This window comes from Orycteropus afer, unplaced genomic scaffold (genome assembly GCF_000298275.1).
Source record: "Orycteropus afer afer isolate SDZICR_OR568_19922 unplaced genomic scaffold, OryAfe1.0 scaffold00283, whole genome shotgun sequence".
In the NCBI taxonomy this organism is placed as follows: Eukaryota; Metazoa; Chordata; class Mammalia; order Tubulidentata; family Orycteropodidae; genus Orycteropus; species Orycteropus afer.
The window spans coordinates 1891640-1918759 of NW_006921870.1; the positions used below are offsets into that span (position 1 = coordinate 1891640).

The 27120-nt window shown below is 43.9% G+C and overlaps 1 protein-coding gene across 1 annotated transcript in view; it reads left to right on the forward strand.

The window, feature by feature from the left end:
* The window catches only part of NUP210 (nucleoporin 210), a 215141-nt gene that overhangs the window by 132225 nt on the left and 55796 nt on the right, over nucleotides 1–27120 (forward strand). Inside the window, exons 13-16 of the mRNA XM_007950623.1 lie at nucleotides 1440–1638; nucleotides 7373–7518; nucleotides 13854–14075; nucleotides 16023–16196. Coding sequence (XP_007948814.1) covers nucleotides 1440–1638; nucleotides 7373–7518; nucleotides 13854–14075; nucleotides 16023–16196 — 741 coding nt within the window. The remainder of the gene's footprint in view (nucleotides 1–1439; nucleotides 1639–7372; nucleotides 7519–13853; nucleotides 14076–16022; nucleotides 16197–27120) is intronic.

The window sequence follows — 27120 nt, forward strand, 5'->3', positions numbered from 1 at the left end:
CCTCTTTTGTTACTTTGCTTGAGGTAGAAGTTGAAGCCCCATAGTGCATCCGGTCACAGCCTTTTCTTACATTAGTTGGACCATTGATGGATAGATTAGTCTTTTTGTTGAGATAGACACATACTCGAAAGCTATGGTAGCATAGTGCCTAAGGCACTTGACTGCTAACCAGGAGGCTGACGGTTCAAACCCACCAGCCACTCCTCGGAAAGAAGGTTGGGCAATCTACCGTAGTGATAGTGCCTCGGAAACCCAAGGAGGGGTCTCTATGATCGGGTCCAACTCAATGGCATGTAACAACAACAATAAGACACATACTCGTCTATCTAAAGAACATGAATCTCATAAAGAAGTATTTACCACATACCCTTTAGATATAGCATAATTGCCAAATATCTGGGTGAACTGTGATTACATTGTCCTCTCCTAGCTTTCTAGCAGCTCAGTAAATGGACCACCTTTTTTACCCAGTTTATCTAGACAAAGCCTAAGGACAATTCCTCAAAGAGGGAGAATAGTGTAGTGGTTGGGACCTGAATTCTGGACCATTCTGCTTGAGTTCACACAGACTCCTCCTAGTGTTTTAGCTTGGCCAGGTTACTTAATCAATGAGGTTGCTTAACTAGAGGCTGAGAGGACTAGATAATTTAGTAATATTTTTAGAACAGAATGCAGAGTGTGGTAAGTTTTGTTTTACGTATTAGCTATTGTTATCATCATTTTTGTTGATGCCTCTCTCTTACCCTCCATAGCCACTTTATCAATAAATCCAATCAGCTCTACATTCAGAATATATGTCTCAGATCAGAACCCCTTCAGTGCTACTACCCTGGTTCAAGTCATCATCATCTCTCACCAGGATTTCCCAACAGCCAGAGTCTCCCCATCTTACTCATAGTAAACTCAAGCCCTTCCCATCCACAGGACCCTGCATGAGCTTTCGCATCACCTCTCAGACCCCATCTCTTTCTGCTCTCACCCTGCTCACTTCACTCCAGCCATGCTGCCCTTCTCTCCATGCCTCTAATGTGCTGAGCTTGTATATGCCTCAAGGACTAGGAACAGACTATTCCATCTTCCTGGAATGCTTTCCCCACAGCCTTTGCCAGACTGCCTCTTTAGTGGTGCTCAGTTCTGAGCTCCTAGGCCACCTTCTCAGAGAGGCTTTCCCAACAGCTCTGTCTAAAGAAGCCCTCACCCCACTCCCTAGAACACACCATCCTCTCAGCCAGTTTAGCGTCAGACTGTCAAAAGGGCCATGAAGAAAATGTTTAATTGGTATGAGGAGATGATTCCACAAGGGTAGGGACTCTCTTGGTAGCTGTCTTCCCACCAGCATGTCCTTGGTGCCCAGCATCCAGCAGCTCTTAGCAAGCCCTAGCAGTGAACCCTTCCTCTCCCACGGATGCTGATGGATTGGTGCACACCCTTGTCCCCAGGTATATGTGATTGAACCTAGCAGCATGGAGTTCGCCACATGCCAGGTGGAGGCACGAGTGGGCCAGACCCTGGAGCTGCCCCTGAGGATCAGTGGCCTTATGCCTGGCGGTGCCAGTGAAGTGGTCACCCTGAGCGACTGCTCCCACTTTGACTTGGTGGTGGAGGTGGAAAACCAGGGGGTGTTCCAGCCGCTCCCAGGTAAGCCATTGCTGCCAGCGGGTGCCAGACAGTGGGATCCAGGGCCAGACTGCCTGAGTTCCCAAAGCTCTAGAATACTAAATAGAGGCCTTGAGGCAGCAGTGGGGGCCACCATGTGACATTTGTCCCTTTGTGCAGCTCCAGTCTGGTCTGACTCTTACATCTGTGTGACTTTGGGCAAATCATTTGCCTCTCTTAGCCTCAGTTTCCACATTGTTAAATGATTATCCTAAGTAGAACTGCATGATAAAAGTAAAAAAATAAACTAAAAACTTAACTAAAAAAAAAAAAGAATTGCATCTCAAAGTGCCTATTTCAGTGCCTGGAAGGTACTAGGTAGTTATAAGGCACTGTTGATGGAGTTTGGGGCTAGTTATGAAATCATAACTCCTTTGTAACATGCAGGGATCACCACTCTCGAGCCACTGAAGCTGTAAACACTCTTTGCACTCCTGTGGGGTTTTGAAGGTGTTATCTGTGGTGACTGTAGTTGGGGCAGTTGATTTGTCAAGTGTCGTCTCTGCCAGGGGCTGGGGTAAGCACTTAGCATGTATGACCTCATTAGACTTTATAGTCACCATGGGAGAAGGGACTACTGTTTGGCCATGTGTCGAATATAGAAACCAACTCTATGGCTTGCCCAAGGTCACAAGGCAGCAGGAGCATAGATGGGATGCAGATCTGTGTGTCTGAGACTGACTCTGGGGCTTAACCACACAGGGCAAGGGTGGGCAGCTTCTCCAGTTTGCTGATGAGGAAAAACGAAGGATGAACCATAGAAAATGAGTAAGATTGGGCAGAGGATTGGAAGTAACAGAGAATGGCACAGAAGGGGCAGCCTGGGTAAGGACACAGAGGTGGGCAGTTACCTGGTGTGTATCTGTGTGTGCATGGGGTCTTGGAGCAGCCGAGCTTGTCAGATCCTAAAGAGCTTTAAATGTCCAGGCAGTGGGGAGCTACTGAAGGTTATTTAATAGAGGAGTGACGTGATCCAGCTAGGGTTTAGGAAGCTTAATTGGTAGAGGTGTGTGTAGCATCGCCCGCAGCTTTAACAGCTCTAATACTTGCTACAGTTGTGATTACTTACAGAGCTGCTTTAATTTGAAACTGCATGGAGGAAGAAAGCAGCATCTCTGAGAAATCACTGAGCAAACCACATTCACATCCTTCCCTAGAGGCACTGCTGTGATTTGCCGAGCCATCAAAGAACTGAGCTTTATTAAATCTTAAGTGTAGTCAGCAAGGCAGTCATTTAGGATGGAGCAAACAGCAGTGTTATGGGGCAAGGGCTGCTGGCAGCAGGAGATGACCCAATTCTCCCTTCATGGCCACCACTCATTGCCACTATCTATACCCTTGAGGGCTAGGGGTACAGATGAGGCCTGGGTCAGCTTCCAGAGAGTCTCCAGGGAATAAAGTACAGGATCTAGAACTGTACAGTTCTGACCTGAGCTCCCCTTCCTCCACTTACCTATCAGCTGTGTGATGTTGAGCAAGTTGCCCAATCTCTCTGGTTTAGATTGTCCATCTGTAAAATAAGGCTAAGAGCCCCAGCTTGTTGTAAGGATTACATCTGAACACTTGAGGAGTACTTAGCACTGTGGAAGAGCATCCTTCAAGGAGTTTGCATTTGAAAGACAGCAGCCAGGGCAGACAGAGGTCCTGTGGCAGCAGGATTCCCCTTAGGAAGTGCCTAAGTGTTGTGTATACCTAGCTTGGCATAGAGGGCCACATTGTATGAAGAATATGTACCTTACAAACCTGGTCCCTAGTCAGGTTAGAGAGATGCTTGTGTTCCAGGAATCCATGGGTGCCAGGACCAAGCCAAAGTTAGCAGAGTCACATCTCTGCTGTGACACCCCCCGCCCCCAGGCACACTGTGGCTCGGTGCAGAGACAGGCAGATTTGAGTACCATGTAAGGTAAACAATCTCTCTGTCATGTTGAGTTTCCCAAGTTCAGAGCCCACATAATGCGGCTCAAGTTGCAGTCTTAGGAAGAGGCTGCGACCAGGCCCCCTCAGCAGCCCCAGCCCCAGGTCTTGTCCCCTTCTGCATTGTCTTCTGCCTGTTTAGGGCTCCACCTTCTTACTATAGCACTTAGATGCCAACATTGGTCTCATCCTCTACTGAAGGCCCCTTGCCTTGGGGACAGTACCATGAGCCTTTCTGTGAGTACCCAGGGCTGGACACCAGGTGGTGTTCATACCTCTGCTTGCCCCATCCTTGTCCCTTCTTTGTTCCAGCCTTGTTGGCAAGTTTTTAGCTCCCTGTTCCCTGAGCACCTCCCAGTTCCATAAGACCCCTAGTCTTCCCCTTCACAGTTCTCTGGTCTAGCAAGATAGTATCATGTCAAACCAAACAGGTGGTGTTCTGGTTACCTAGTGCTGCTCTGACAGGAATATACCACAAATGGGATAGCTTGAAGAAACAGGAGTTTATTCTCTTACAGTTTTGGAGGCTTTAAGTCCAAGTTCAAAGTGCCAGGCTTTAGGAGCTGGATGAAAGCCCCTTGACCTTCGGCTTCAGCTCTGCCTCTTGCTCCCGGCCCACTGAAACTAGAAGCATCTCTTTACTCAGGCAGCTACTGGCCACTGAGGCTGACAAGCCCAAGGTTGACAAATAAAATGGCACAGTCCAGATGTTACCAAACCATATGGCAGGCCCTTAATTCAAGTCCATTGAAAGCCCCAAGGTCGGCAGAGCATGGCAGGCTGCTGAACAACAACACGGCTACATGCAGGGTTCAAACCACAAGCTAGAGACCATTCCCAAAGCTGTTTCTTATATATGGGAAGCAGACCACATACCCAGCTGCTCCAATAGATTCCACCATGGAGTTAATTACCAGTCTCATCATGGGGAATACTACATCCAGCTGCCCAGCCACTCAACCAGGCCCAGACAACTTGACACACAAACGTAATCACCACAGGTGGATGGACACAGTTATTGTGGGTTGACAGAAGAGACAGTCCAGTTCAGGGGTATCTGAGAAGGCTTCTTAGAGAGCAAGTGATGTCTAGGCAGATGCCAAAGGCTAAGACTAGGAGTATAGAGGGTCAGAGTGTTCCAAGGAGAAGGGATGGTATGCACAGGGGAGTGTGGCTTGATTGAAGCCCCTGGTCAGTGCAGGTGAAGGTAGCACTTCCAGGGCAGTGGGGAAGATGATGAAGCAATGGTTGAGGGCCAGTGAAGGAGCTAGAGCCTGGTACACAGAACCTGGCGTACAGGGGCTGGGGTAGGTCTGCATATTAGCCACCCTGGTGAGAGGGGTTGTGAATCAGGATGCCCTTCTGCAGCCATTGGCCCAAGTTTTGCCTTCTCAGGACTTTCTTTGTTCAGCACGTCTTCACAGCTGTGCAGAGGGCACTTTTCAGAAAAGTGAGGGCCCAAACTCTGTGCCTGGCTAGAAACCAGCAGGATCCAGACTAACCATCATGCCCCTGTTCTTTTTATCTTTGTAATTGTGCACACTGATAGACTCATTTTGCAGAGTTGCTGCTCATGGGGTTTTAGGAACTCGTGGATCTTTCTGTGGCTGCTTCGCCCTTCCCACTCCTGATGGCAGAGGGATTTCTGCCTATGGTTGCCATGGCAGTGGCCATTGGCAGAGCGGCATGCATTGAATTGTGTCCTGAGGAAGTCAGCATGTGAGGAAGCGTGTACAGGAATGTTCATAGCAACTCTTTTCATCTAGGAAACAGCCTAGATGGCCATTAGCCAATGAATGGATAAACAAACTGGAACACCCACACCATAGAATACTACTCAGCAATAAAAAGGAATACACTATTGATACATGCAACAAAATCGATGAATTTCAGACACATGCTGAAGTGAACAAAGCCAAAGAACACATTCCATTTCTGTGAAGTGTTAGGAAAAACTAATCTATGGTGAGAAAGTCCATTAGTTGTGGCCAGGGCTTGGAGGAAGAAAGGATGGAGAATGGCTGCTATGACATGATGAAATATTCTAAAATTAGGTAGTTGTGATGGGTATACAACTTTGTAAATATAGTAAAAACTACTAAATTGTACACTTCAGATAGGTGAATTTTATGGTATGTGAATTATGTTTCTATAATTATAAAATATATTATAAAAAACTTAGTCTACAGTGGAATAAAATCAGAATGAACCAGTGATTGCCTCTGGGAGTTGGGGTTCGACTGGAATGGAGCATGAGGGAACTTTCTGGAAAGATAGTCATATTCTGTGTTTTGAAATGCACCTGAGTTCCGTCACAATGTGTGCATATGTCTGAATTCCATATATACTGTATATATATGAATATTCAATTTTTCTATACATTTGAAAATTTTTATAAAAATGTTATAGAAGAAAACATAATGAAATAACCACAACATACCCACCAGAATGACTTTTTTTAAAATATGGAAAATACCAACTATTGGCAGGGATATAGAGTAGCATATAAATCAAAACAACCATTTTGGGAAAAATAATTATCAATAACTTAAGATTTGTGCATTTCACTATGTGTAAATCTGATTTCAAAAAAAAAAGAACCATAAACAAATACTGAATAAGTATGCTAAAGTATTTAGGGATGAAATGTACTGATGTCTATAATTCATATGCATAAAAAAATCTGTACTGATGGATGGGTAGAGCGATAGATAAGCAATAAGGCAAATACAGAAAATACTAATTGTCAAATGTAGGTTATGGGTATGTACATGAACATTCAATTTTTTCTGTACCTCTCTCTATGATTTTCTGGCTCAAGTCAGGAATTTATGTGGAAGAGGAGAGATCCTTGGCTTAGCTCCCCTCCACCTCTCCCAGTCACAGACCATGATTGCTGACATCAGTGACACAGCTCTCCCTGTCAACAAGGAGTGTGGGTTTTGAGAGCTCAGAAAATGCTCTCAAGAGAGTGCTTCTGTTTAAATCTTTAACATTCAATTAGAAAATTTTCATAATAAAATGTTACAGAAGAAAACACAATGAAATACCACAACATACTCACCAGATTGACTTTTTTAAAAATATGGAAAATACCAAGTATTGGCAGGGATAGAGAATAGCAGTATAAATCAAAACCATTTTTGGAAAAATAATTGTTAATAACTGATGAAATTGAATATATGCACTCTGTGTGACCCAGCATTTCCACTCCTAGGTATATACACAACAGAAATGCCTAAATGTGTTCACCAAAAGAGACATGTAAAAATATTCATAGCAGCAATATATGTCATAGCCCCAAACTGGAAACCACCCAGATGTTCATCATTAGTAGCGTGGATAAATCTGTAGTTAGCCATGGAATATATGCAGAAATGTGGATTAAATAAGGAGGAATCTCAGAAACAGTACCAAGGGGAAGAAGCCAGTTACAGATGAGTTTATATTTGGTGATTCCATTTATATGAACTCAGAAACAATCAAAGCTAAGCTGTCCTGTTGGAAGTCAGGCTGGTGTGGTCCTACTAGAAGGACCTAAGGAGATTTGAGAGGCTGGTCATATTCTCTTTCTTGAGCCAGGTACTTATGCATGAGTGTGTTCAATCTGTGAAAAAAATCATTGTGAGTTGTGTACTTTTGATAAGTGTACTTTTTGGTATACGCATTCTACTTATATTTTTAAAAAATTAGAGTTAGAAAATCAGATTGTGTATGGCATCCAGGAAAGGAGAGGGACTTTCAGCTCCTATGTCTTTCTCCCACAAAGGGGTAACTATTTGATTTTCTCTCTTTCTTGCAGGGAGGCTCAAGCCAGGTTCTGATTACTGCAGTGGAGTCAAAGTGCAAGCTGAGACCCAGGGCTATACCACGCTCCTCGTGAGCTATAAGCACAACCACATCCACCTGAGTGCCAGGATCACCATTGCTGCCTACCTGCCTCTCAAGGTGAGCCCTTCACCATCCACCCTGGCTACCCTTTCTGTGACATGAATCATTCCATTGCTCTAATTCATATTCAAACAGATTGTTCAAACTAGACCTTAGAACAGCTACCTCTCTCTATGATTTTCTGGCTCAACTCAGGAATTTATGTGGAAGAGGAGAGATCCTTGGCTTAGCTCCCCTCCACCTCTCCCAGTCACAGACCATGATTGCTGACATCAGTGACACAGCTCTCCCTGGCAACAAGGAGTGTGGGTTTTGAGAGCTCAGAAAATGCTCTCAAGAGAGTGCTTCTGTTTAAATCTTTAAACAGTTCCCCTTGGAATCCTAGAATGGAGACAACAGCCCTGGGGTGTCATGCACACTCTGAGGCCTCAGGAGCCTAGGTCAGGTCCAGATTCTGCCCTTACATGACATTAGGAAATCACTTTATGTTCTGATTCCTTATTTCCATTTAAAGAGAGAGGTAGTCAAGGTATTATGGTGTTTGTGATTCAGAGCACACAGCCTTTACTCCAACAGCAGACTCCCAAGTTTAATCAGGCCTGACACTCACCAACTGTGTAACTCTGGCTAATGTACTCACTCTGTGCCTCAGTTTCCACATCTGTAAAATGGGGCTGATACCCTACCTACCTCATGGTTAAGATGATGATTAGGTGAGCAGATGAATGAGAGGGGCTTGGAATAGTGCCTACTGAGTGCCCAATAAGGGCTGGCTATTAAAACATGAACAACAACAACAAAAAAAGAAGCTCAACCTAGCACACTGGGTTATCACTTAGTAGGATGGTAGATGTAACACTGATTTATGTGTTTGGACCTTGTATTTGTCCAGGAAGCCAGTCACTCCCTGTATTTCTAAAACACCCCAGGTCTACTTCTAGGACAGCTCTCACCCCTTTGTTTTGTCACTCTTGCCCATTGGTGACAAGCCCAGTGATGTTAGGATCTTTACCTCTGAATCTTTAACCGTAGGCATAGGACCTGATACTGAGCAGACACCAATTAAGGGTTGTCTGTTTTAGAGTGAATGAGTGAGCAAATGTCCAGGGTTACCTAGCCTGGACTGAGTCCCAGGTCTCCTGACCACTAGACCAAAAATAGCAAGCATTTAAAGATGTCTACCAGGTGCAGAAGTCCCAGCCTTCTTCCTATTATTCCATTTATTCAGCCAGTATTGATGAGGATCTTCTATGTGTTAGTCTCCATTTGAGGCCCTGAGATATAATAGTGCAAAGGCAGAAATCTCAACCTAGTATACTTATATTCTAGCAGAGAAAGAGGTAGAGACAGAGAGTAAACAAACCAAATAAGTAACATGTTTTGTATATCTGTGCCATGGTATGGGTAAGTTGAACTGTGAGAAGGTGATTGAGAGGGCAGAGGAAGAGAGGGTGGCAATTTAAAACTGGGTCAGGATCCTCTCACTGAGCAGGGCACTGAAGCAGGTGCGAGGGGTTGGAGAACAGAGTTTAAGAGAATTAAAATCCCAGAGTCGGCAGTAGTTTGTTCTTGGAGCTACCTATTACTGTCTTTCATGAGATGGGGCAACTCACCAGGAACCTGGGGAGGAAGTTCTCTGAGCCCTTCCCTTTTGCTTGCTCCAGATGACCAAATAGCACAATTGTCTGGGTATTGGGTTGGAGCAGCAGATGCCAATGACTAAGTTCACTGTCCCAAGCTGGAATATAAGGATGAAGATAAGGCAGACACGTACCCAGTTGTTTTGGTTACCTAGTACCACTGTGACAAGAATACGACAAAAGGGATGGCTTGAAGAAACAGGAGTTTATTGTTTATTCTCTTACAGTTTGGAGGCTTTAAGTCCAAGTTCAAAGTGCCAGGCTCTAGGGGCTGGGTGAAAACGCCTCAATATTGGGCTTCAACTCTGCCTCCTGCTCCTGGCCCATTGAAGCTGGAGGCTTTTCTTCACTCAGCTGCTGGCTACTGAGGCTGACAAACCAAATGTTGACAAGTAATAAGGCACAGTTCCGATATTACCAAACCACATGGCAGGCTGTTGAACAATGACACGGCTACATGCAGGGTTCAAATGTGCCATAAGCTAGAGACCATTTCCAAAGCTGTTTTTTACATATGGGAAGCAGACCATGTACCCAAAGCAGCTACTCAGCTGCTCCAGTAGATTCTACCATGGAGTTAATTGTGAGACAACATGGAGTCTCATCATGAGGAATACTACATTCAGCTGCCCAGCCACTTGACCAAGTCCAGCCAAGTTGACACATAAGCTTAAACACCACACCAGTCAAGGTGGCTTACTGATTAAACAAATTATACAAGAGAGAAAAATGGATATGAGGTTTTTCTTTCATCTTCCTTTCTTGCTTTGATATCAGCTAAGATCGGGTTTATTTGCAAGCAACAAAACCCAAAATGACAATGGCTTAAACAGTGAAGAAATTTATTACTCTTTTGTAAGAGGTCCTGCGGTAAGCAGTACAGGGCTAGTGTGGGAGCTCCGTAGTCATCAGGGACCCAGGCTTCTGTCATTCCATGCATTCTCAGTGTTTTCACCCTCAAGCCTGCCTCATGGTTCAGAATTACTGCTGGAGTTTCAGTCATCACATCTGCATTCCAAATAACAGGAGGGACAAAGGCTTACCTCTCAGTGAGCTAGTTCCCTAACCTTTTCCAGCTGCTTTCCAGTACATGAGAATATCCAACCCCTAACCTAGCATTCAAAATCCCAAGAACGATCTGACTCCAGCACAGATCATTTAGAAAAATAATTTCCATCTACATCTCATTGGCCAGAACTTAGTCTGTTGGCCATACCTAGTTGCAAGAGAGGCTTGGAAATATTTTACCTGAATAAAATGAGGATTCTTTCCCTAAGGAAGAAAGATAGTGTGGAACCTGGGAAGGCAACTAACAGTCATTGCTACAACCCATGTTTGTTGGTCCATTCACCACTTTACTCTGCAGATAGTCACTGGGCATTTGGTTGGTGTCAGGCCCAGGCCTGGGAGGCAGGGTCTAGGGGAAAATCTTTCAGTGTCCTGGGAGGCCATTAGTCCATGGGGATGGCAGGTACTCAGACAATTGTAAGCGGCATAGTAGAGGTAATGACAAGTTCCGGGGGGGCAGGAAGCATGGCATGTGGAGAATTAACTGGAGTGTGGTGTGCTTGGGGTGAAATATATGACTGGGAAGGCTTCTGGAATCAGTGCATTCTTGGGGTTTTGAATGCCAGTTTAGGAGGTGGATATACTAATGTAGCAGAGGCAGCTGGTAAAAGTCATGGAATGACAATGGCAGACCCACTCGTAAGAGCACCATGGCTGGCAGAAACATAAGAAGGCATGTCTTGAAAGTACCATATTAAGGACCCTTCACCCATCCCTAGAAGAAAGTCATGCTCCAGATGTTCTGGGGACTGCTTTACCCTGACCCCTCTGACCTACACCTAACCTCCTCCATCTGTTTGGCCCATGAAGATTTTACTGTGATTTAGTCTCATGTGTTTCTGTTACCAGACTTCTCTTTAGCCCTTATCTGCTGCAGAGGTCTTGAGTACCCTTGTCCCTCTGAAGAAGCTTACTCTTGGGGAGCCCCCTGAGTCTGGGGGACCACCTGGCTCCTTGATTCTGGTGGTCACTGTAGACCATGCACATGGATATTAGAGGCTTGGGGCCAAGTAGGTGTGGGCAGGGTCTTGGTCCCAGCCCTCCCTGGGTCTGTCTCTTAATCCTAGACTTAGTGTCAACATTGAGGCAAAGAGATGTACAGCCTCTGTTTCCTAGATGTGTAGATTGCCAGGGCCAAGGGCTTTTCAAGTGGTCCAACCTATCCTCTTGTTTTGCAAACCAGGAAACTAAGGCCCAGAGAGGTACATGATGCCCTCTTACTATGTCTTTGCTTATTTGAATGTTTGTGCTTTTTGTTCAACAGAGCCTGTTGAATTTATGAATGTCCTTCATTGGCTATGCTGACAACTAACCTGCCTATTTGGCACAGTGCTCTGTGACATTTTTATGCCTGAGGGGTAAAGGGATTACGTATGGAGGTGATAACTGTTGGCTTTCTGGTTGTTAATTGTAGGACATACTGGTGCCTTTGCACAATCACATCTCTTTAGACTGGTCATGAAGACAATCTCTAGCAAGATTTATAGTGACCTGCTTTGCCCATAGTACAGTTTTACTGGCAGTGACAAGACATGGGCAAGAGCAGGGGATTTGTCATCAGAACAGACCCAGACCCACTGGCTGGTTGAACATGTTTAACTTTGCTGGGATTCATGCTTCCATCTGAAAAATAAGGATGACAGCGTTGATGATAACAGAGGCCACTTCTTGAGCATGTTCTAGGCATGCATTCAGGGCTTTCATCCATACTCCCTTTTATCCCTACCATAACTCCATGAGGCAGGAGTCATTGTATCCATTTTTTAGATGGGAGACTGAGGCTTACAGAGGTTAACTTGCTTAAAGTCACGTAACTAGCAAGTGACAACTTCCTTCTAGTTGTGAGGAATTAGCATACATGAAATGATGGCAGGTAGTGACAAGGACAGTGAATCAGGGAAAGGAGAGGTAGCAGATTCTGTTTAGATATGAGGGTTGTAGAGAAGGCCTCTCTGAACAAAGGCCATGTAGCTGTCCTGAGGGAGAGAGGTCAGGGGAACACACAGCAAAAGACCCTGAGTATGTTGAGTGTCTATATGCCCAGGGTTTGAAAACATTAGGAAAAGGGCCCTTTTGATGTTTCCAGACCCTGGACATATAGATGGATTCAGCAAGGTCCTCACACTCCTGGCAAGTGTCCATGTATGTATGTGTGCAGGGAGGGGTTATGCTGGGAGTCAAAACCTTTGTCAAATCCAGGGGGGTCCTCATAGGGCTTAGTGTAACTCTCTAGCACAGAGAACCTGAACCCCAGACCTCAGCACACCCTCCCCTTTGCTGTGTCCCCACCCTTGAAGATATGTGCATCTTAAAGCTCTCACCCAGATGGAATTCCCATCTGTATATCCAAAGTGACAGCTGGCCAGGACACTACATCAGGGCCCAGGACCAGAGAGACAGCCACAAGGTTATCTGTCTGCATACAAGGACTGCAGGCTGTTAGCTGGTGGTTAGGATCAGCCCCTGTGGGGCGAGAGGAGGGGAAGGAGCCGAGTAAAGAGTCAGGGGCCCAATTGAGTAGCCTGTGGTCAGGTTAGGCCTCAGTCTCAGGAAATAACTACAGTGACAGGCTGGGAAACTAAGGCAGAAGTTGCATATATTGTGCCAAAATGGAAGGAGCAGAAGGCTGACAGTAAATGAATGTCTTAGGGTTCTCTAGAAAAACAGAACCAGTGGGATGGATATGTCTGTTTGTGTATGTATGTGTGTGTGTGTGTGTCTGTCTGTCTGTATAGGGAGGGGGCTTAGTTAAGGAATTGGTACACATGATGGTGGGGGGAGGCTTGCAAGTCCAAAATGTGTAGTTCAGGCAATGAGCTGGAGATTTCTGCAGCTTGTGCCCCCAAATCCATAGATCAGGCAACAAGAAGAATGAAGAAAAAGTTCTACAAAAATACCTGTTTATAGTCTGGAGGCAGAATATATCCTAGAGAAACAACCTTTTTCCTCTTAAAGCCTTGAACTAATTAGATGAAGCCCACCAATTTGTGGAGTGTAGTCTGCTATACTTAAGGCCATCTGGTTTAATCACATGTACCTACTCCATAACAGAGTGTAGATGATTATTTGGCCAAACAACTGGGCACTGTAACGTAGCCACATTGATACATAAAAGTAGTACTCAAAGGAGGCACGGGGATACTTTGGTTCAACACAGTCCCATCCTATCCTAGCAAGAACTACGGAGGGTCTGAGACTGGACATTTTGCACTGAGCATGTACACTCAGGGGCTTCAAGATTCCAGGTGAGTGTGGCTTAAGAAAACAGGACCTGGCAGTAATCTGTATGTTGCAGTCATTAAGATTCACTCATGTAGAGACACAAAAGACCTCTACAAAGAAAACTATAAAAAGCTCCTTCAAGAAACCATAAGAGACCTAAATAAATGGAAAAACATCCCATGCTCATGGATAGGAAGACTGAACATTGTGAAAATGTCAGTTCTACCCAAAGCAATCTATACATTCAATGCAATCCCAATCCAGATCCCATCAACATTCTTTAGGGATATGGAAAAAATGATCACTAACTTTATATGGAAAGGAAAGAGACCTCGGATAAGCAAAGCACTACTGAAGAAGAAAAACAAAGTAGGAGGTCTCACATTGCCGGATCTCAAAACCCAATTGCTGCCCTGGCTTCTCCCAGAAGAATACTGAATATTTTCCCTTTTCCTTTCACAGGCTGTAGATCCCTCCTCCGTTGCCTTGGTAACCCTGGGCTCCTCAAAGGAGATGCTGTTTGAAGGAGGTCCTAGACCCTGGGTCCTCGAGCCTTCTAAATTCTTCCGGAATGTCACCTCTGAGGACATGGACAGCATCAGTCTTGCTTTTTTTGGCCCCCCTGCCTCTCGGAATTATCAGCAACATTGGATCCTTGTGACCTGCCAGGCCTTAGGCGAGCAGGTAAGAGGGCAGGCACCCAAGACCCAGTTTGTCCAGAGAGAGGGATGGGAAATCCCATTCCCTGAGTGTTCTGCTGTGCCTTACAACCCTGGGAGATAACTATTCTTGTTGTACCCATTTCATAGACAGACAAACTAAGTCTCAGTAAAGTGGAAAGCCTCCAGATCAGTGAGGAAATTGCCTTGTCCTGCCTCATTGTCTGCAAGGATGAGGGATTTCTTGACTAGCCTGTTTGGTTGTACTGAAAGTACATCATTGTCTCCAATGAGGGTGCTCCTTCAGGATGGGCCATTAGCCTTCTCTCTCTGGCCATTCTCATAAAATGAGGGACTCAGTTTGTGAAGTCCCAGCTCTAAAAGCAAATGTAAATCTCTCTTCTTTTTCTTGCATCTCTTGGCTGCTCACCAAGATGTGATTTGCAGTATCAAATCAAACTCCTCTTAGAGAGACAGCAATCAAGCAGAGAGACTGGGGTCTGCAGCCTACCCTTGTAAACTTTGCTACAGTCACCCCTTTCTGACTCATTCCCCATGGATCTCAGTCCATCATTCTGTAGCATATATACATTCTCAATCTGTACCTCCCTTTTATGAGTGTTTCCAAGTCATCATTGATTCCTCACTTAAAAACCTACAAACTTGCCATAGCATAGTTCATAAAGATCATGTTCTGCATTCCAGTTTGGTGAGTAATATCTGGGGTCTTAAAGGCTTGTAAGCAGCCTTCTAAGACACAGCTATTAATCTCTTCCTGCCTGGAGCAAAGGAGAATGAAGAAAACCAAAGACTCAAGGAAGCAATTAGTCCAAAGGGCTGTTGGTCCACATGAACCACAGCCTCACGTAGCCTTAGACCAGAAGAACTAGAAGGTGCCTAGCTATCACTACTGACCATTCTGACCAGGACCACAGTAGAAGGCCCTGATTAGATGGGTGAAACATGTAGGACAAAATTCTAATTCAAAGAAAGACCAGACTTACTAGTCTAGTAGACACTGTAGGAACCCCCAAGACTATTGCCCTAAGTCACCCTTCTAATGTGAAACTGAAGACACTTCTGAAGGCCACCTCTTAACCAAATGGTAGACTAGCCTATAAAATAAACAATAACACCCATGAAGAATGTGCTCCATAGAACAACCAATTACATGAGACCAAAAGAGCTATATTTGCCCAAAAGCAAAGATAAGAAGACAGGGAGGGATAGGGAAACAAGATGAAGGGAAACAGGGAACCCAAGGTGGAAGTGGGAAGAGCGCTAACACATTCCAGGATTGCAACCAATGTCACAAAAAATTTATATATAAGTTATTAATTAAAAAAGCTAATTTGCTGTGTAAACTTTCATGTAAAGCACAATACCAAAACAACCGAACCCACTGCCATCAAGTCAATTCTGACTTATAGAGACGCCCATTGGGTTTCCAAGGCAGTAAATCTTTCTGGAAGTAGATTGCCTCATCTTCCTTCTGCAAAGTAGCTGGTGAGTTTGAATCACCAACCCTCTGGTTAGCAGTCAAACAAATGCCTTAGGCACTGAACCACCAGAGCTCCTTAAAGCACAATAAAATGTTTTGTTTTGTTTTGTTAAAAAAAAATCACAAAACTTATGAATTTACTAACACAACTTGGAGATTTTCGTAGTGACTAGTCCTAAGAAACTATAAAGTGTCAACTAGGACAAGCAGGGACAGTGGTTCTGACTAAGATTTAGAGAGGGAACTTGGGGCTTCCATCTGAACTTCTCTTAAACACTGAGAAAGTACTTTCCCACACCTGATGGCATTGGTTCTTTGTAACCCTTTTAGGATGTAGGTATGTATCATTAGCATTCCTGTTTTAGAGAAGAGAAAACTGAGTCTGAGGGAACTTGGGTAGCATGGCTCAGCTCCAAGGGGAGCAGGGACTCACACTCAGATGTGTCTGGCTGTACCTTTCACTCTGCCCAGGTCATCGCGCTCTCTGTGGGGAACAAGCTCAGCATCACCAACCCCTTCCCTGCGGTGGAGCCTGCTGTGGTAAAGTTCATCTGTGCCCCACCATCCAGACTAACCCTCATGCCTGTCTACGCAAGTCCCCAGCTGGACCTGTCCTGCCCACTGTTGCAGCAGAACAAGCAGGTGGTGAGTGTGGGCAGGTTCTCAGGTGGGCCAGGGCCACCACTTGGTTGGGAAGAGGACTCGGCTACCTCAGTCCGTAACAATAGCTAGGAACTGAGGCCACCTTTACCTCTGACATGCACAACCAGCCCTACAACTGGACGGTTTCACTCATGTTATACCCGTGGTGGGGATCCAGGACTTGGAGAGGTGAGGTGACTCACCAAACCACAGCTGTTCATTCATGGCAATGTAAGGTGAAAATAGAATCCTCTTGGATTTTACATTCCACTGAATTTCACTGCCTCCCTGTGCTTGGCACTCAGTAGTTTATAAAGATCTCATTTTCTTCTGTACATCAAGGATGTTAGGGATGTGGTCAGAACCAAGGTGGGCTGCCAAAGAGAGGTGGCTAGTGCAGCATTCTCCATGATGTGAGCAGGTATGGGGCTGTGTTTCAAAGGTAAGTGTGTGAAAGGAGAGAAAGTCATTTGAGAGCCCTGCTAACAGTGGGATGTAAAGTGAAACCCATGGGTCTGGTGCCTCTGGACTTCCAGCCAGTCCAGCCCATAATCCATCAGGCATTCAGCACCCCAAAGACAAGGGTACTGAACATAGAGGACTTGACAACATTTTCACCTGGACCTTTTTGTTCAGATTCAGGAATACCCTTTCAGTTGGCCCCAAGCCCCAGTTCCTTTTGAGGAGCTGTGCCTTCTACAGACAGCAGGATTCTCCTCATTCATTCAATCACTATATATTTATGGAGCACTTGCTCTGTGTCAGGCACCATTCTGGACTCTGAGAGTACAGCAGTATTCAGAGTGGGGAGAAACCTGCCTTACAGAGCTGACAAGAAGATCAGGAGGTCCACAAATACACAAGACTGTGTTAGAGTTGGGAAGGGCTGAGAAGGAAGTAAAACAGGGACAAGATAGATAACCGGAGGAAGCCACTTGATGGGAAGTTAGGAAAAGCCTCTCTTAGGAGGACATGGACAGCTTTGGGCCCATGTGGTGAGATGCTGGCTGAGAAGAGCTGAGGTGTGGGTGCTGCAAGCAGGTAGAACAGCAAGTGTAAAGGCCCTGAGACTAGACCAAGGTCTTTGCTGTTCCTACTGCCTACATAGGAGCTCTGGTAGCATAGTGCCTAAGGCACTTGACTGCTAACCAGATGGCTGGCAGTTCAAACCCACCAGCCACTCCTCGAAAGGAAGGTTGGGCAATCTACTTCCATAGTGATACTGCCTCGGAAACCCAAGGAGGGGCCGCTATGAGTCGGGGCCGACTCGATGGCACATAACAACAACAACAACACTGCCTACATAATAATCAAAATAGTTTTGCATGCTAGAACTTCAACAAACTCTGTACATTGTTCCAGCTTCACTATGACCATCTCCAAGGTAAGGGTTATATTGCACTCACTTCAGAGTGCTGCACACTAAGGCTTGGAGGTGAAGTGATGTTCTCAGTCACAAAGGCAGATCCTCTGTCTGTCCAACCCCATAGTCAGAGCCTTCTCAGTGGCCACTGCAACACCTTCTCTTCTCCTAGCCAAACTATACGGTCAGCCCAAGGCATGTCCAGCTGTGCTGTCTTGGTGTGACTGGAGAAATTATGTTTTTGTGGAACCAGTGCTACTTACAGCCTTCCAAAGGCTTCCCATTCACCCAGAATGAGAGTCAAAGCCCCTCTATCTGATATTCAGGCCCCTGTGACCTGTCCTCCTCCCCCTGTCATCCCATTCTAGCTGTTTCTGGACTTTTTCCCCTTCCGTGAACACACTGTCATCTGCCCTCCTTGGGGTCTTTGCCCCGCTGCTCCCTCCACCCAAATGCTCCCCCTCCCCAGTTCTTTGTTCAAATGCTATCTCCTTTCAATGTGGGACATCCCAGTTCCCTTCTCCTTGCTCCCCAGCACCTAATCTGTCTCACAGTATGGAATTCACTGTCTTATTCTACATTGAATATCTAGAACAGAGCCTGGCCCCCAGGAGGAGCTCAGGAAATATGAATGGATGGGTGAATGAACAATGGAGTACATTGTGCCTGCTGTCCTCTGCTCCTGCCTCCTGCCTACTCAACTACCTGGAGAGCAAGCAAGAAATAGTGCTAAAGAAAGGGGCCCAAGTGGGTTATGCTGAACTGGGAAGCATGTCCCCAGAAGATGCAGCCTGCTTGGCCCAGCTCCAGCCAGTTGTTCTCAAGTTGGCCAAATCTTCTCATTTTCAAAGAGAACAAAAATTAATCTGGCCATATCTCCTCTGTCTTCTTTTTGCATCTGTGTGGTAAAATATGTACAGCAGAACCTATAAAAGCTGGAACATGTGTAAGGTGGAAACCTGGGCGAGAAGAAAAACTCAAATATTTTCCACTAGAACAAGCAATAGAAAAGAGGTAAGACTGTACTCTCCAAAGGCAGAAAACTTGCAAGAGCTGGAAAAACAAGGGAGTCTCAAGTTTTAATTCTCACAGATTTCACTGTATAATAAAAAGTTTGCCATGTTAATTACATTCACCATGCTGTGCAACCTTCACCATTATCTACTTCCAAAAGTTTTTCATTGCCTCAAACAGAAACTCAGTACTCCTTAAGCAATAACTCCCCCATTATCCCCTCTCCCTGCCCCTGGCAACCACTTATCTATTTACTATCTCTATAGATTTGCCTATTCTGGATATCTCATACATTATGTGTCCTTTTGTTTCTGACTTATTTGGTTCAGCATAATGTTTTCAAGGTCCATCCATGTTGTAGCCTATGTTGTTATTATTAGGTGCCATTGAGTCAGCTCCTACTCATAGCAACCCTATGTACAACAGAATGAAACACTGCCTAGTCATGTGCCATTCTTATAATCCTTGCTATATTTGAGTCCGTCGTTGTACCCACTGTGTCAGTCCATGTTGTCGAGAGTCTTCCCTGTTTTTGCTCACACTCTATCAAGCATGATATCCTTCTCTAGGGAACAGTTCCTCTCAACATGACCAAAAGAAGTGAGACAAAATCTAGCCATTCTTGCTTCTAAGAACCATTCCAACTGTACTTCTTTCAGGACAGATTTGTTTGTTCTTCTGGGCATCCATGGTATTTTCAGTATCTTTTGCCGACACCATAATTTGTTATGATTTGCTTTGTTTCTATCATTTTTGTTACATGCTTTTTTGTAGTGTCAATTTCTTTTTGTTCCATATAATTTTCTATGCTGAGCTCATTTTGTTTATGAATATTGTTATCACTTCCTTCATTGCTATCGTTTTAGCATTTGCTAATTATAAAAAGTCAAATGCCTTTTTATAGTCAATAAAATGCAGATGAAGACCACAATTCATAATTCAACTCTTCTTCGTCTTCTTTATTCATTGTCCAGCTTTCACATGTGTATGAGGCAATTGAAAATTCTGTGGCTGGGGTTAGGCACAACTTAGTCTTCAAAGTAGTATCTTTGCTTCTAAACACTATAAAGAGGTCTTTTTTTTTTTTTTCTTAAATGCATTTTATTAAAATATAATGTATGTACAATGAAACACACAAAACTAAAGTGATACAAGTCAATGCATTTTTTTTTTTTTTTTCAGTATTCTCTCCCCTCCCCTCCCACCCCTGGCAACCAACAAAGAAGGTTTCCCTCCATGTATTTTCGCTCCATATATAAACCTTTCCTTGACCCTCCACAGCAATGAACTAATACTATATTTTTCCTTCTGTGATTGATTTATTTCACTCAGCATAATGTCCTCCAAGTTCATCCTTATATGCAGTGTTTTGCAAACTCTATATTATTCTTTAGTTCTGGATAGCAATAATTATCAACAAATATGAATTTGTTGCTATGATTTTTGTTACATGCTTTTTCATAGTGTTGATTTCTTTGTTCCATATAATTTTCTATGCTGAGCTCGTTTTGTTTATGAATATTGTTATCAATTCCTTCATTGCTGTTGTTTTAGCATTTGCTAAATATTTGTGCTGGTCCTCTTTTTTATTTTGATGTGAAGATTTATCATTTTTCTTTGAGGTTACCCTGTGATTTATAGTTTTCTTCCCAAGTTTAAAACAGTCCATTCTACCTTGTAGTTGTCTTGACTTCCCTACCATCTAGAAGTTCTGTAACTACAGTTTTTTCCCCTCTTTTTGGTTTGTAGTTATCATCATTTGTTAAATGATGCCTCTGGTTCCCTGTTTACAATCTTGTAGGCTTATTTACTTTGGATACTTCCATAGCTGGATTGGTTTCTGGGTTATGTCATCATGTGTGTTAATGGTCAGTTGTTTGCTGTTGTTGCTTCTCTGTCCCAACAACTCCCTTTAGAATCTCTTCTAAGGTTGGTCTGGTTTTAACAAATTCCCTTAATTTCTGCTTATCTGGAAATGTCCTGATTTCACCATCATATTTGAGGGACAATTTTGCTGGGTACATAATTCTTGGTTGGAAATTTTTCTCTTTCAGGGTTTTATGTATACCATCCCACTGTCTTCTTGCCTGCATGGTTTCTGCCATGAAATCCGAACTTAGCCTTATTGGTTGCCTCTTGTAGGTAACTTTTGATTTTTCCCATGCTGCTCTCATGATTCTTTCTTTCTCTTTGGTTTTGGTGAGTTTGAAGATGATATGTCTTGGTGATTTTCTTTTGGGTTCTATCCTGTTTGGTGTTTGTTGGACTTCCTGAATGGATATATTCTCACCTTGCATCATACCAGGAAAATTCTCTCCCAAAAAATCTTTGACAATTTTTTCTATGGTTTTATTTGTCTCTTCCTGTTCTGGAATTCCGATTACATGTAAGGCATACCTGTTGATGGTATCCCACATGAACCTTAAGGGCTTTCTTCATTTTGTTTTGATCTTTTTTCTGATTGATTCCTTTCCAAAGAAGTGTTGAGGTATTTGCCTTCAATCTCACTAATTCTATCTTCCATTGATTGAATTCTACTCCTTTGCTCATTCAGTGTCTTATCTATTTCTGAAAATTTAGTATTAATCTTCTGGATTTCTTGTGTAGATTTTATATCATTTCTAATTTTTCATTTATTTTGTCATTTTTTTCTTGCATTGTCTTTCAAAATTGTTCTAGGGTTTTCTCTGTGTTTTCCTCAATTTTGTCAGTATTTTCCTTGATCTGCCTCTCAATTCATTGAAGATACCTAAATATAATTCTTTTGAATTCCTTATCAAGGAGTTCTAATGCTGTGTCTTCCTCAGGGATGTGCTTTGGTTCTGTATCCTGGTCCCTTGTTTCTCCTGCTTTATCTTGTTTCTTTGTGTGATGCTCTGTTCCAAGGCATTGTGATGTTTTGTGTTTATATTTAATTGGTGATTGTACGTTGGAGTGACTTGCCCACAATTTTCATTTTCTTTGTTTTGTTTGTATATTATCTACATAAGCAGGGTACTGTGCTGTGCTCTTCTATTAGCTAGTTGACAGCATTTATACACTCACCACCTGTCTCCCTTCCTGTTGTCAGCCTCTCGTATGTCCCTGCCATCCTTGGCAAACAGAACCTATTCTTAGGTCCCTGGAATTCAAATGTGAGAATGCTGTCACTTTAAAATCCAAAATGGCCACCGCTTGTAAACATTCAAAATGGCTGCACCCTTGGTCACTTTAAATATCCAAAATGGCTGCCCGTGTAAACAATCAAAATGACTGCGTCCTCTGGACAGCAGAAAGTCCACAGCTCAGAGGTGTCCCTCCTTGCTGTTTCCCTTCCTAGTTACAAGCCACCAGCACAGTCATCCCTGCAGCCCTTGGTGACCAGGGCCAATCAATTCTCAGGTCCCAACACCACTTGGAAATATTCAGGCTATTGATCCCATCAGAGCAGCTGACAGTCCACTGCTCTTACTGTCTCTGTACTCACTGTTTTCATTCAGATACTTGGTGCCTCATCCATTTCTGTGTACTTTCTTTCAAAGCTCAGGGCTCCAGGATTATCTTCTGTATCTCTGTCAATTAGTTTCTCTTTTCTTTGTTGAGGAAAGTCTGTGTGGTTTGTCTGCCTATTCCTCCATTTTATCAGAAGTCCCTTAAAGAGTCTTTTGTGGCAGATTGTCCCAGTGCAATACAATGTCTGATTTTTTGACTGCTGTTTCCATGGGTGTTGGTCGTGGATCCAAGTAAAATGAAATCCCTGACAACTTCAGCCTTTTCTCCATTTATCATGATGTTGCTTATCAGTCTAGTTGTGAGGATTTTTGTTTTCTTTATGTTGAAGTGTAATCCATACTGATGACTATAGTCTTTGATCTTCATCAGTAAGTGCTTCAAGTCATCTTTACTTTCAGCAAGCAAGGCTGTGTCATCTACATATCACAGGTTATTAAAAGTTCTTCCTCTAATCCTGATGCCACTTTCTTCTTCATGTAGTCCAGCTTCTCTGATTAGTTGATCAACATACAGATTGAAAAAGTATAGTGAAAGGATACAACCCTGATGCACACCTTTCCTGATTTTAAACCATGCAGTATCCCTTTGTTCTGTTTGAATGACAGCCTCCTGGTCTATGTACAGGTTCCTTGGGAGTATAATTAAGTTTTCTGGAATTCCCATTCTTCATAATGTTATCCATAATTTGTTATGATCCACACAGTCAAATGACTTTGCATAGTCAATAAAATACAGATAAACATCTTTCTGGTATTCTTTGCTTTCAACAAAGATCCATTTGACATCAGCAATGATATCTGTTGGTTCCACGTCCTCTTTTGAATCCAGCTTGCATTTCTGGAAGTTCTCTATCAATACACTGCTGCAACAGTTTTTGAATTATCTTCAGCCAGATTTTGTGTGTGATAGTAATGATATTGTTTGATAATTTCCACTTTCTGTTGGATCATCTTTCTTTGGAATGGGCACAAATACAGATCTCTTCCAGTCAGTTGGCCAGGTAGTTATTTTCTAGATTTCTTGGCATAAACGAGTAAGTGCCTCAGCACTGCATCTGTTTGTTGAAATATCTCAGTGGGTATCCCATCAATTCCTGGAGACTTGTTTTTCGCAATTCCTTCAGTTCAGCTTGGACTTCTTCCTTTAATACCCTTGGTTCTTGATCATATGCCACCTCATGAAATAGTTTGTCTTTATGGAGAGTAATACTCTATTGTATGCATATTCATTTTGTTTATATGTTCATCTATTGATGGAAACAGGTTATTTTCACCTTCTGGCTATTGTAAATAATGCTGCAATGAACATGGGAATACAGATACCTGTTTGGGTCCCTGCTTTCAATTCTTTTGAGTATTTACCTAGCGGCAGAATTGCTGGGTCATGTGGTAGTTCTATGTATAACTTTTTGGGGAACTTTCACAGTGTTTTCCATCTCTCCTGTCTTTAAATATTGGCTGCTAACCAGGCAAGCCATGTCTGTGGGCCAGGGTGCCCCTAACTGTCAGACTGTCAGCCATGACTTGTCTGTCTTAAAGGAGCCCTGGTGGTATAGTGATTAAATGCTCTGCTACTAACAGAAAGGTCTATGGTTTGAACCCACTGGCTGCTCCACAGAGGAAAGATGTAGCAGTCTGCGTCTATAAGTATTAGATCCTCAAAAACACTATGGGACAGTTCTACTGTGACCTATAGGGTCACTAAGATTCAGAGTTGCAGTGGATGTGGTTTTGGGTTTTGTCTTTCTTGACCGAAGGAACTCTGGTAATGCAGAGGTTAAGATATTTGGCTACTAACCAGAAGTTCAGAGGTTCAAACCCACCAGCTGCTCCATGGGATACAAATGAGGCAGTCTGGTTCCAGAAAGATTTACAGCCTTGGAAACCCTACGTGGCAATTGTACTCAGTCCTATAGTGTTGCTATGTGTCGGAATTGACTCACTGGCAATAGGTTGGTTTTTTTTCTCCTCTTGACTGAAAGATGTTGTCTGGCTGCAGAACATGGCTCCAAATTGGCTTGTGTGGGTTGTAGCACTCACCAGGAAATAATGGGCTTTGCACACAGAATTGGCTTATAATTCATCAGTGCTCAGGGTCAGGAGCTGTGAACCGCTCAGGCATGGCCCTAACAATTTATGGTCTCATTAGGGGACCTTGAAAAAGATATATCCCTGCAATCCATCCTGGGCACAGTTTCAATTTAATTTTACACCTCTCCACATCTAGAGGCCACCCAAGCAGAGCTTGCAAAGTAAATTATTGGTGAGGTAAGACAGTAGAACAATAAGACCTGATCAGAGAGTTTTCTGACAAAGTAGAATCAGACTCCAGCTGGACCCAAGTTCTTTGGAACAGGCTGTCCACACTCAGCTCACTGTCACTGAGCATCTTCAGGTCAGGAAACAGATTAGACTGGGTTTGGATGGAGCTGCACCTGCCTATGGTACCAGGAAGGGATGCACAGTGCCAGGGGTCTGTGAGCCTTCAAATCAGACCACCTGAGCTTCTCCCCTAAACTTGGGTGATTTTGTACAAACTGCTAACTTCTCTGAGCCTCAGTCTCCCTGTTTGTAAAATGAGGATACTGTTGTTGCCACAGATGGCCACTGGAGGCTTGTGAGCTTGCTTATTTGCAATGTTAAGTGCCCTTTTCTGGAGGTGCAGGGGAAGGAAAGAACATTGGTTTTCCACCCAGGATTGCATCTAGGAAGGAGTATGCATCTGGAGTATGTCCCTTGTAGTCCCTGCTCCATAGTCACATCTTCCCAACTCATGTCAACAATAATTATAAAAGCCTTTGTCTCCCCAGGTGATTATGCCAACTTGTTAGGATGACATGCATTTAGAATTTGTATACTTTTTTGTTGTTTTTGTTTAATTTTTATTGTGATTTGGGTGAAGGTTTACAGAGCAAATTCATCTTCCATACAGCAGTTCACATATACTTTGTTTGTCATAATATTGACTGCAGTTTCCCACAATGCAACAGCTCTTTTCCCACTTCCTCCCCATAGTTACCTCTTCTCCATGTCCTTCCCTCCCATGCACTCCTGCCCCCCAAACTGTCTCCCTATACATACACAGCCCTTCTGTTCTCCCATGATTGATCTCTTCAAGGAGTATATCTACCTAATGTAATGTTCAGCTCATATGCCTGTCTTTTATTTGAGTGGAAGCCACAGGAGTGAGTTCAGTTCCAGACCTGAAGGGCCACTAGTGGTCATAGTCTCAGTGGTTCTACCAGGCTTGATCAGTCCAGCAAACTTGGTCCCCCCCTTTTTTTTTTTGAATGATTTTGAGTTCCACATTGTTCTCCCATTCTATCTTGGATCTCCTACATAGATCCCCTTCCGAGTAGTTGGCAGTAGTAGCCAGGCACCATCTAGTTCTTCTGGTTTCATAGTCATATAGGCTGAGGATTACATGTGTACCAGTTGCTTGGACTAATCGTTTCCATGTGTCTTTTGATTTCTTCATTCTTCTTTGCTCTGGATGAGGAGAGACCTATTGTTAAATTTGCAACATTTTAATCAAATATTCTTTGGGTGTTTGGCACCATGGTGGGGGCAAGAGAGCTAGACGTAATAAGGGAAGAGTTTCTGTGGTGGACGTGAGAGGGTTTGGTGGCTAGAACAGGCTAGGCTTGACTGAGAAACTTAACACCAAAGAAGTTCATTTCTAGCTCATACTGCATGGCCACTGTTGTCTTCAGTCTGACACTTAAACTGTGGAGCAGCCACCATCTTGAATGAGGCCAGTTGCCATTGTAGAGAAAGTGAGCCTAGCAGATTGTGATATGGCCTTTAAAGCTTCCACCAGAGTTGTCACAAGTCATGTACTTCATTCATCTGGCCATAGCAAGTGACACGGTCACTACTAACCCCACAGGTCAGAGAAGTAGAGCCCTTCTTGCTGGGCCTTGGCCTGGTAGAGAACTGGAAATATCTGTGAGTAGTGCTAATGATGGCTACATTCCCTACTTGAGTGCTTGCTCATGATGGGCAGCGTTCTTTAAATTGATCTCATGCAATCCTCATTCAAAGTGAAAAATCATACAAAGTAGGATTTGTCTCGTTCCAGCTTTAAAGATGGGAAAACTAAGGCTCAAGGGAGTTAGGAGAGCCTGGGTTGTACCAAGCCACAGGGTTCAGATGCCTGTGCACTTAGTCTCTCTGCTCTGCTGTCCTCCTCCCTCTCTGCTGCCATGCCATGGTGAGGAAGAGGATGAACCTGCAGCTGAGCCCCTTTCATGAGCGCCTTCCCTTCGCTGTCTCACTCTCCTTCCTCTTCTCTAACATGGGGATGATAACTCCCACCTCACTTGGTTATTTTAAGGATCAAGTGAGAAATCAGCTCTAAAAGGAGTTTTGCAAAGCTCAGGAAAATTTTAGGTTCTGTAATTGGCATTTGAACTAAACAACTAGAGGAGACTTCCAAGAGGAGGTAGGTGTGCATTGGCCATGGAAATGGAAGGGTGAAGAAGAGCAAACAGACAGAAAACTGGCTGCAGGGGAGGTCTGCAGCAGGGTTTCCCAACCTTGGTACCATTGACACTATGGTATATTCTGTTGTGGGACCATCCTGTGCATTGCAGGATATTTAGTAACATCCCCTGTCCCTACCCATTAGGTGCCAGTAGCATCTCCCCCACACCTCTATTTATAACCGTCAAAAAATATCTCTACACATTGCCAACTGCCCTTTGAGGGAGTGAGGCTAGGTTGCATAGCGTCATAGTGAACCTTGATGGTTGGGCTCTTGTGAGCACTGATTAGAGACTCATTCCCGCTCCCCACTGTGATCCCATGAGCCCCTGGACCCACCAAGAGGCATTTGGTTGGGCTCAGGGTGTACTGTGTGGTCAGGAGCAGGCATGCATCTGATAAGTGTTACAATAAATGGACCCTGATAGAAGAAGGAAAAATGTGGACTAGAACATCATATTCCTTAAACGTTGTTGTTGTTGTTGTTAAGTGCCGTCGAGTCGTTTCCGACTCATAGCGACCCCATGCACAGCAGAACGAAACACGGCCCGATCCCGCGCCAGCCCCACAATCC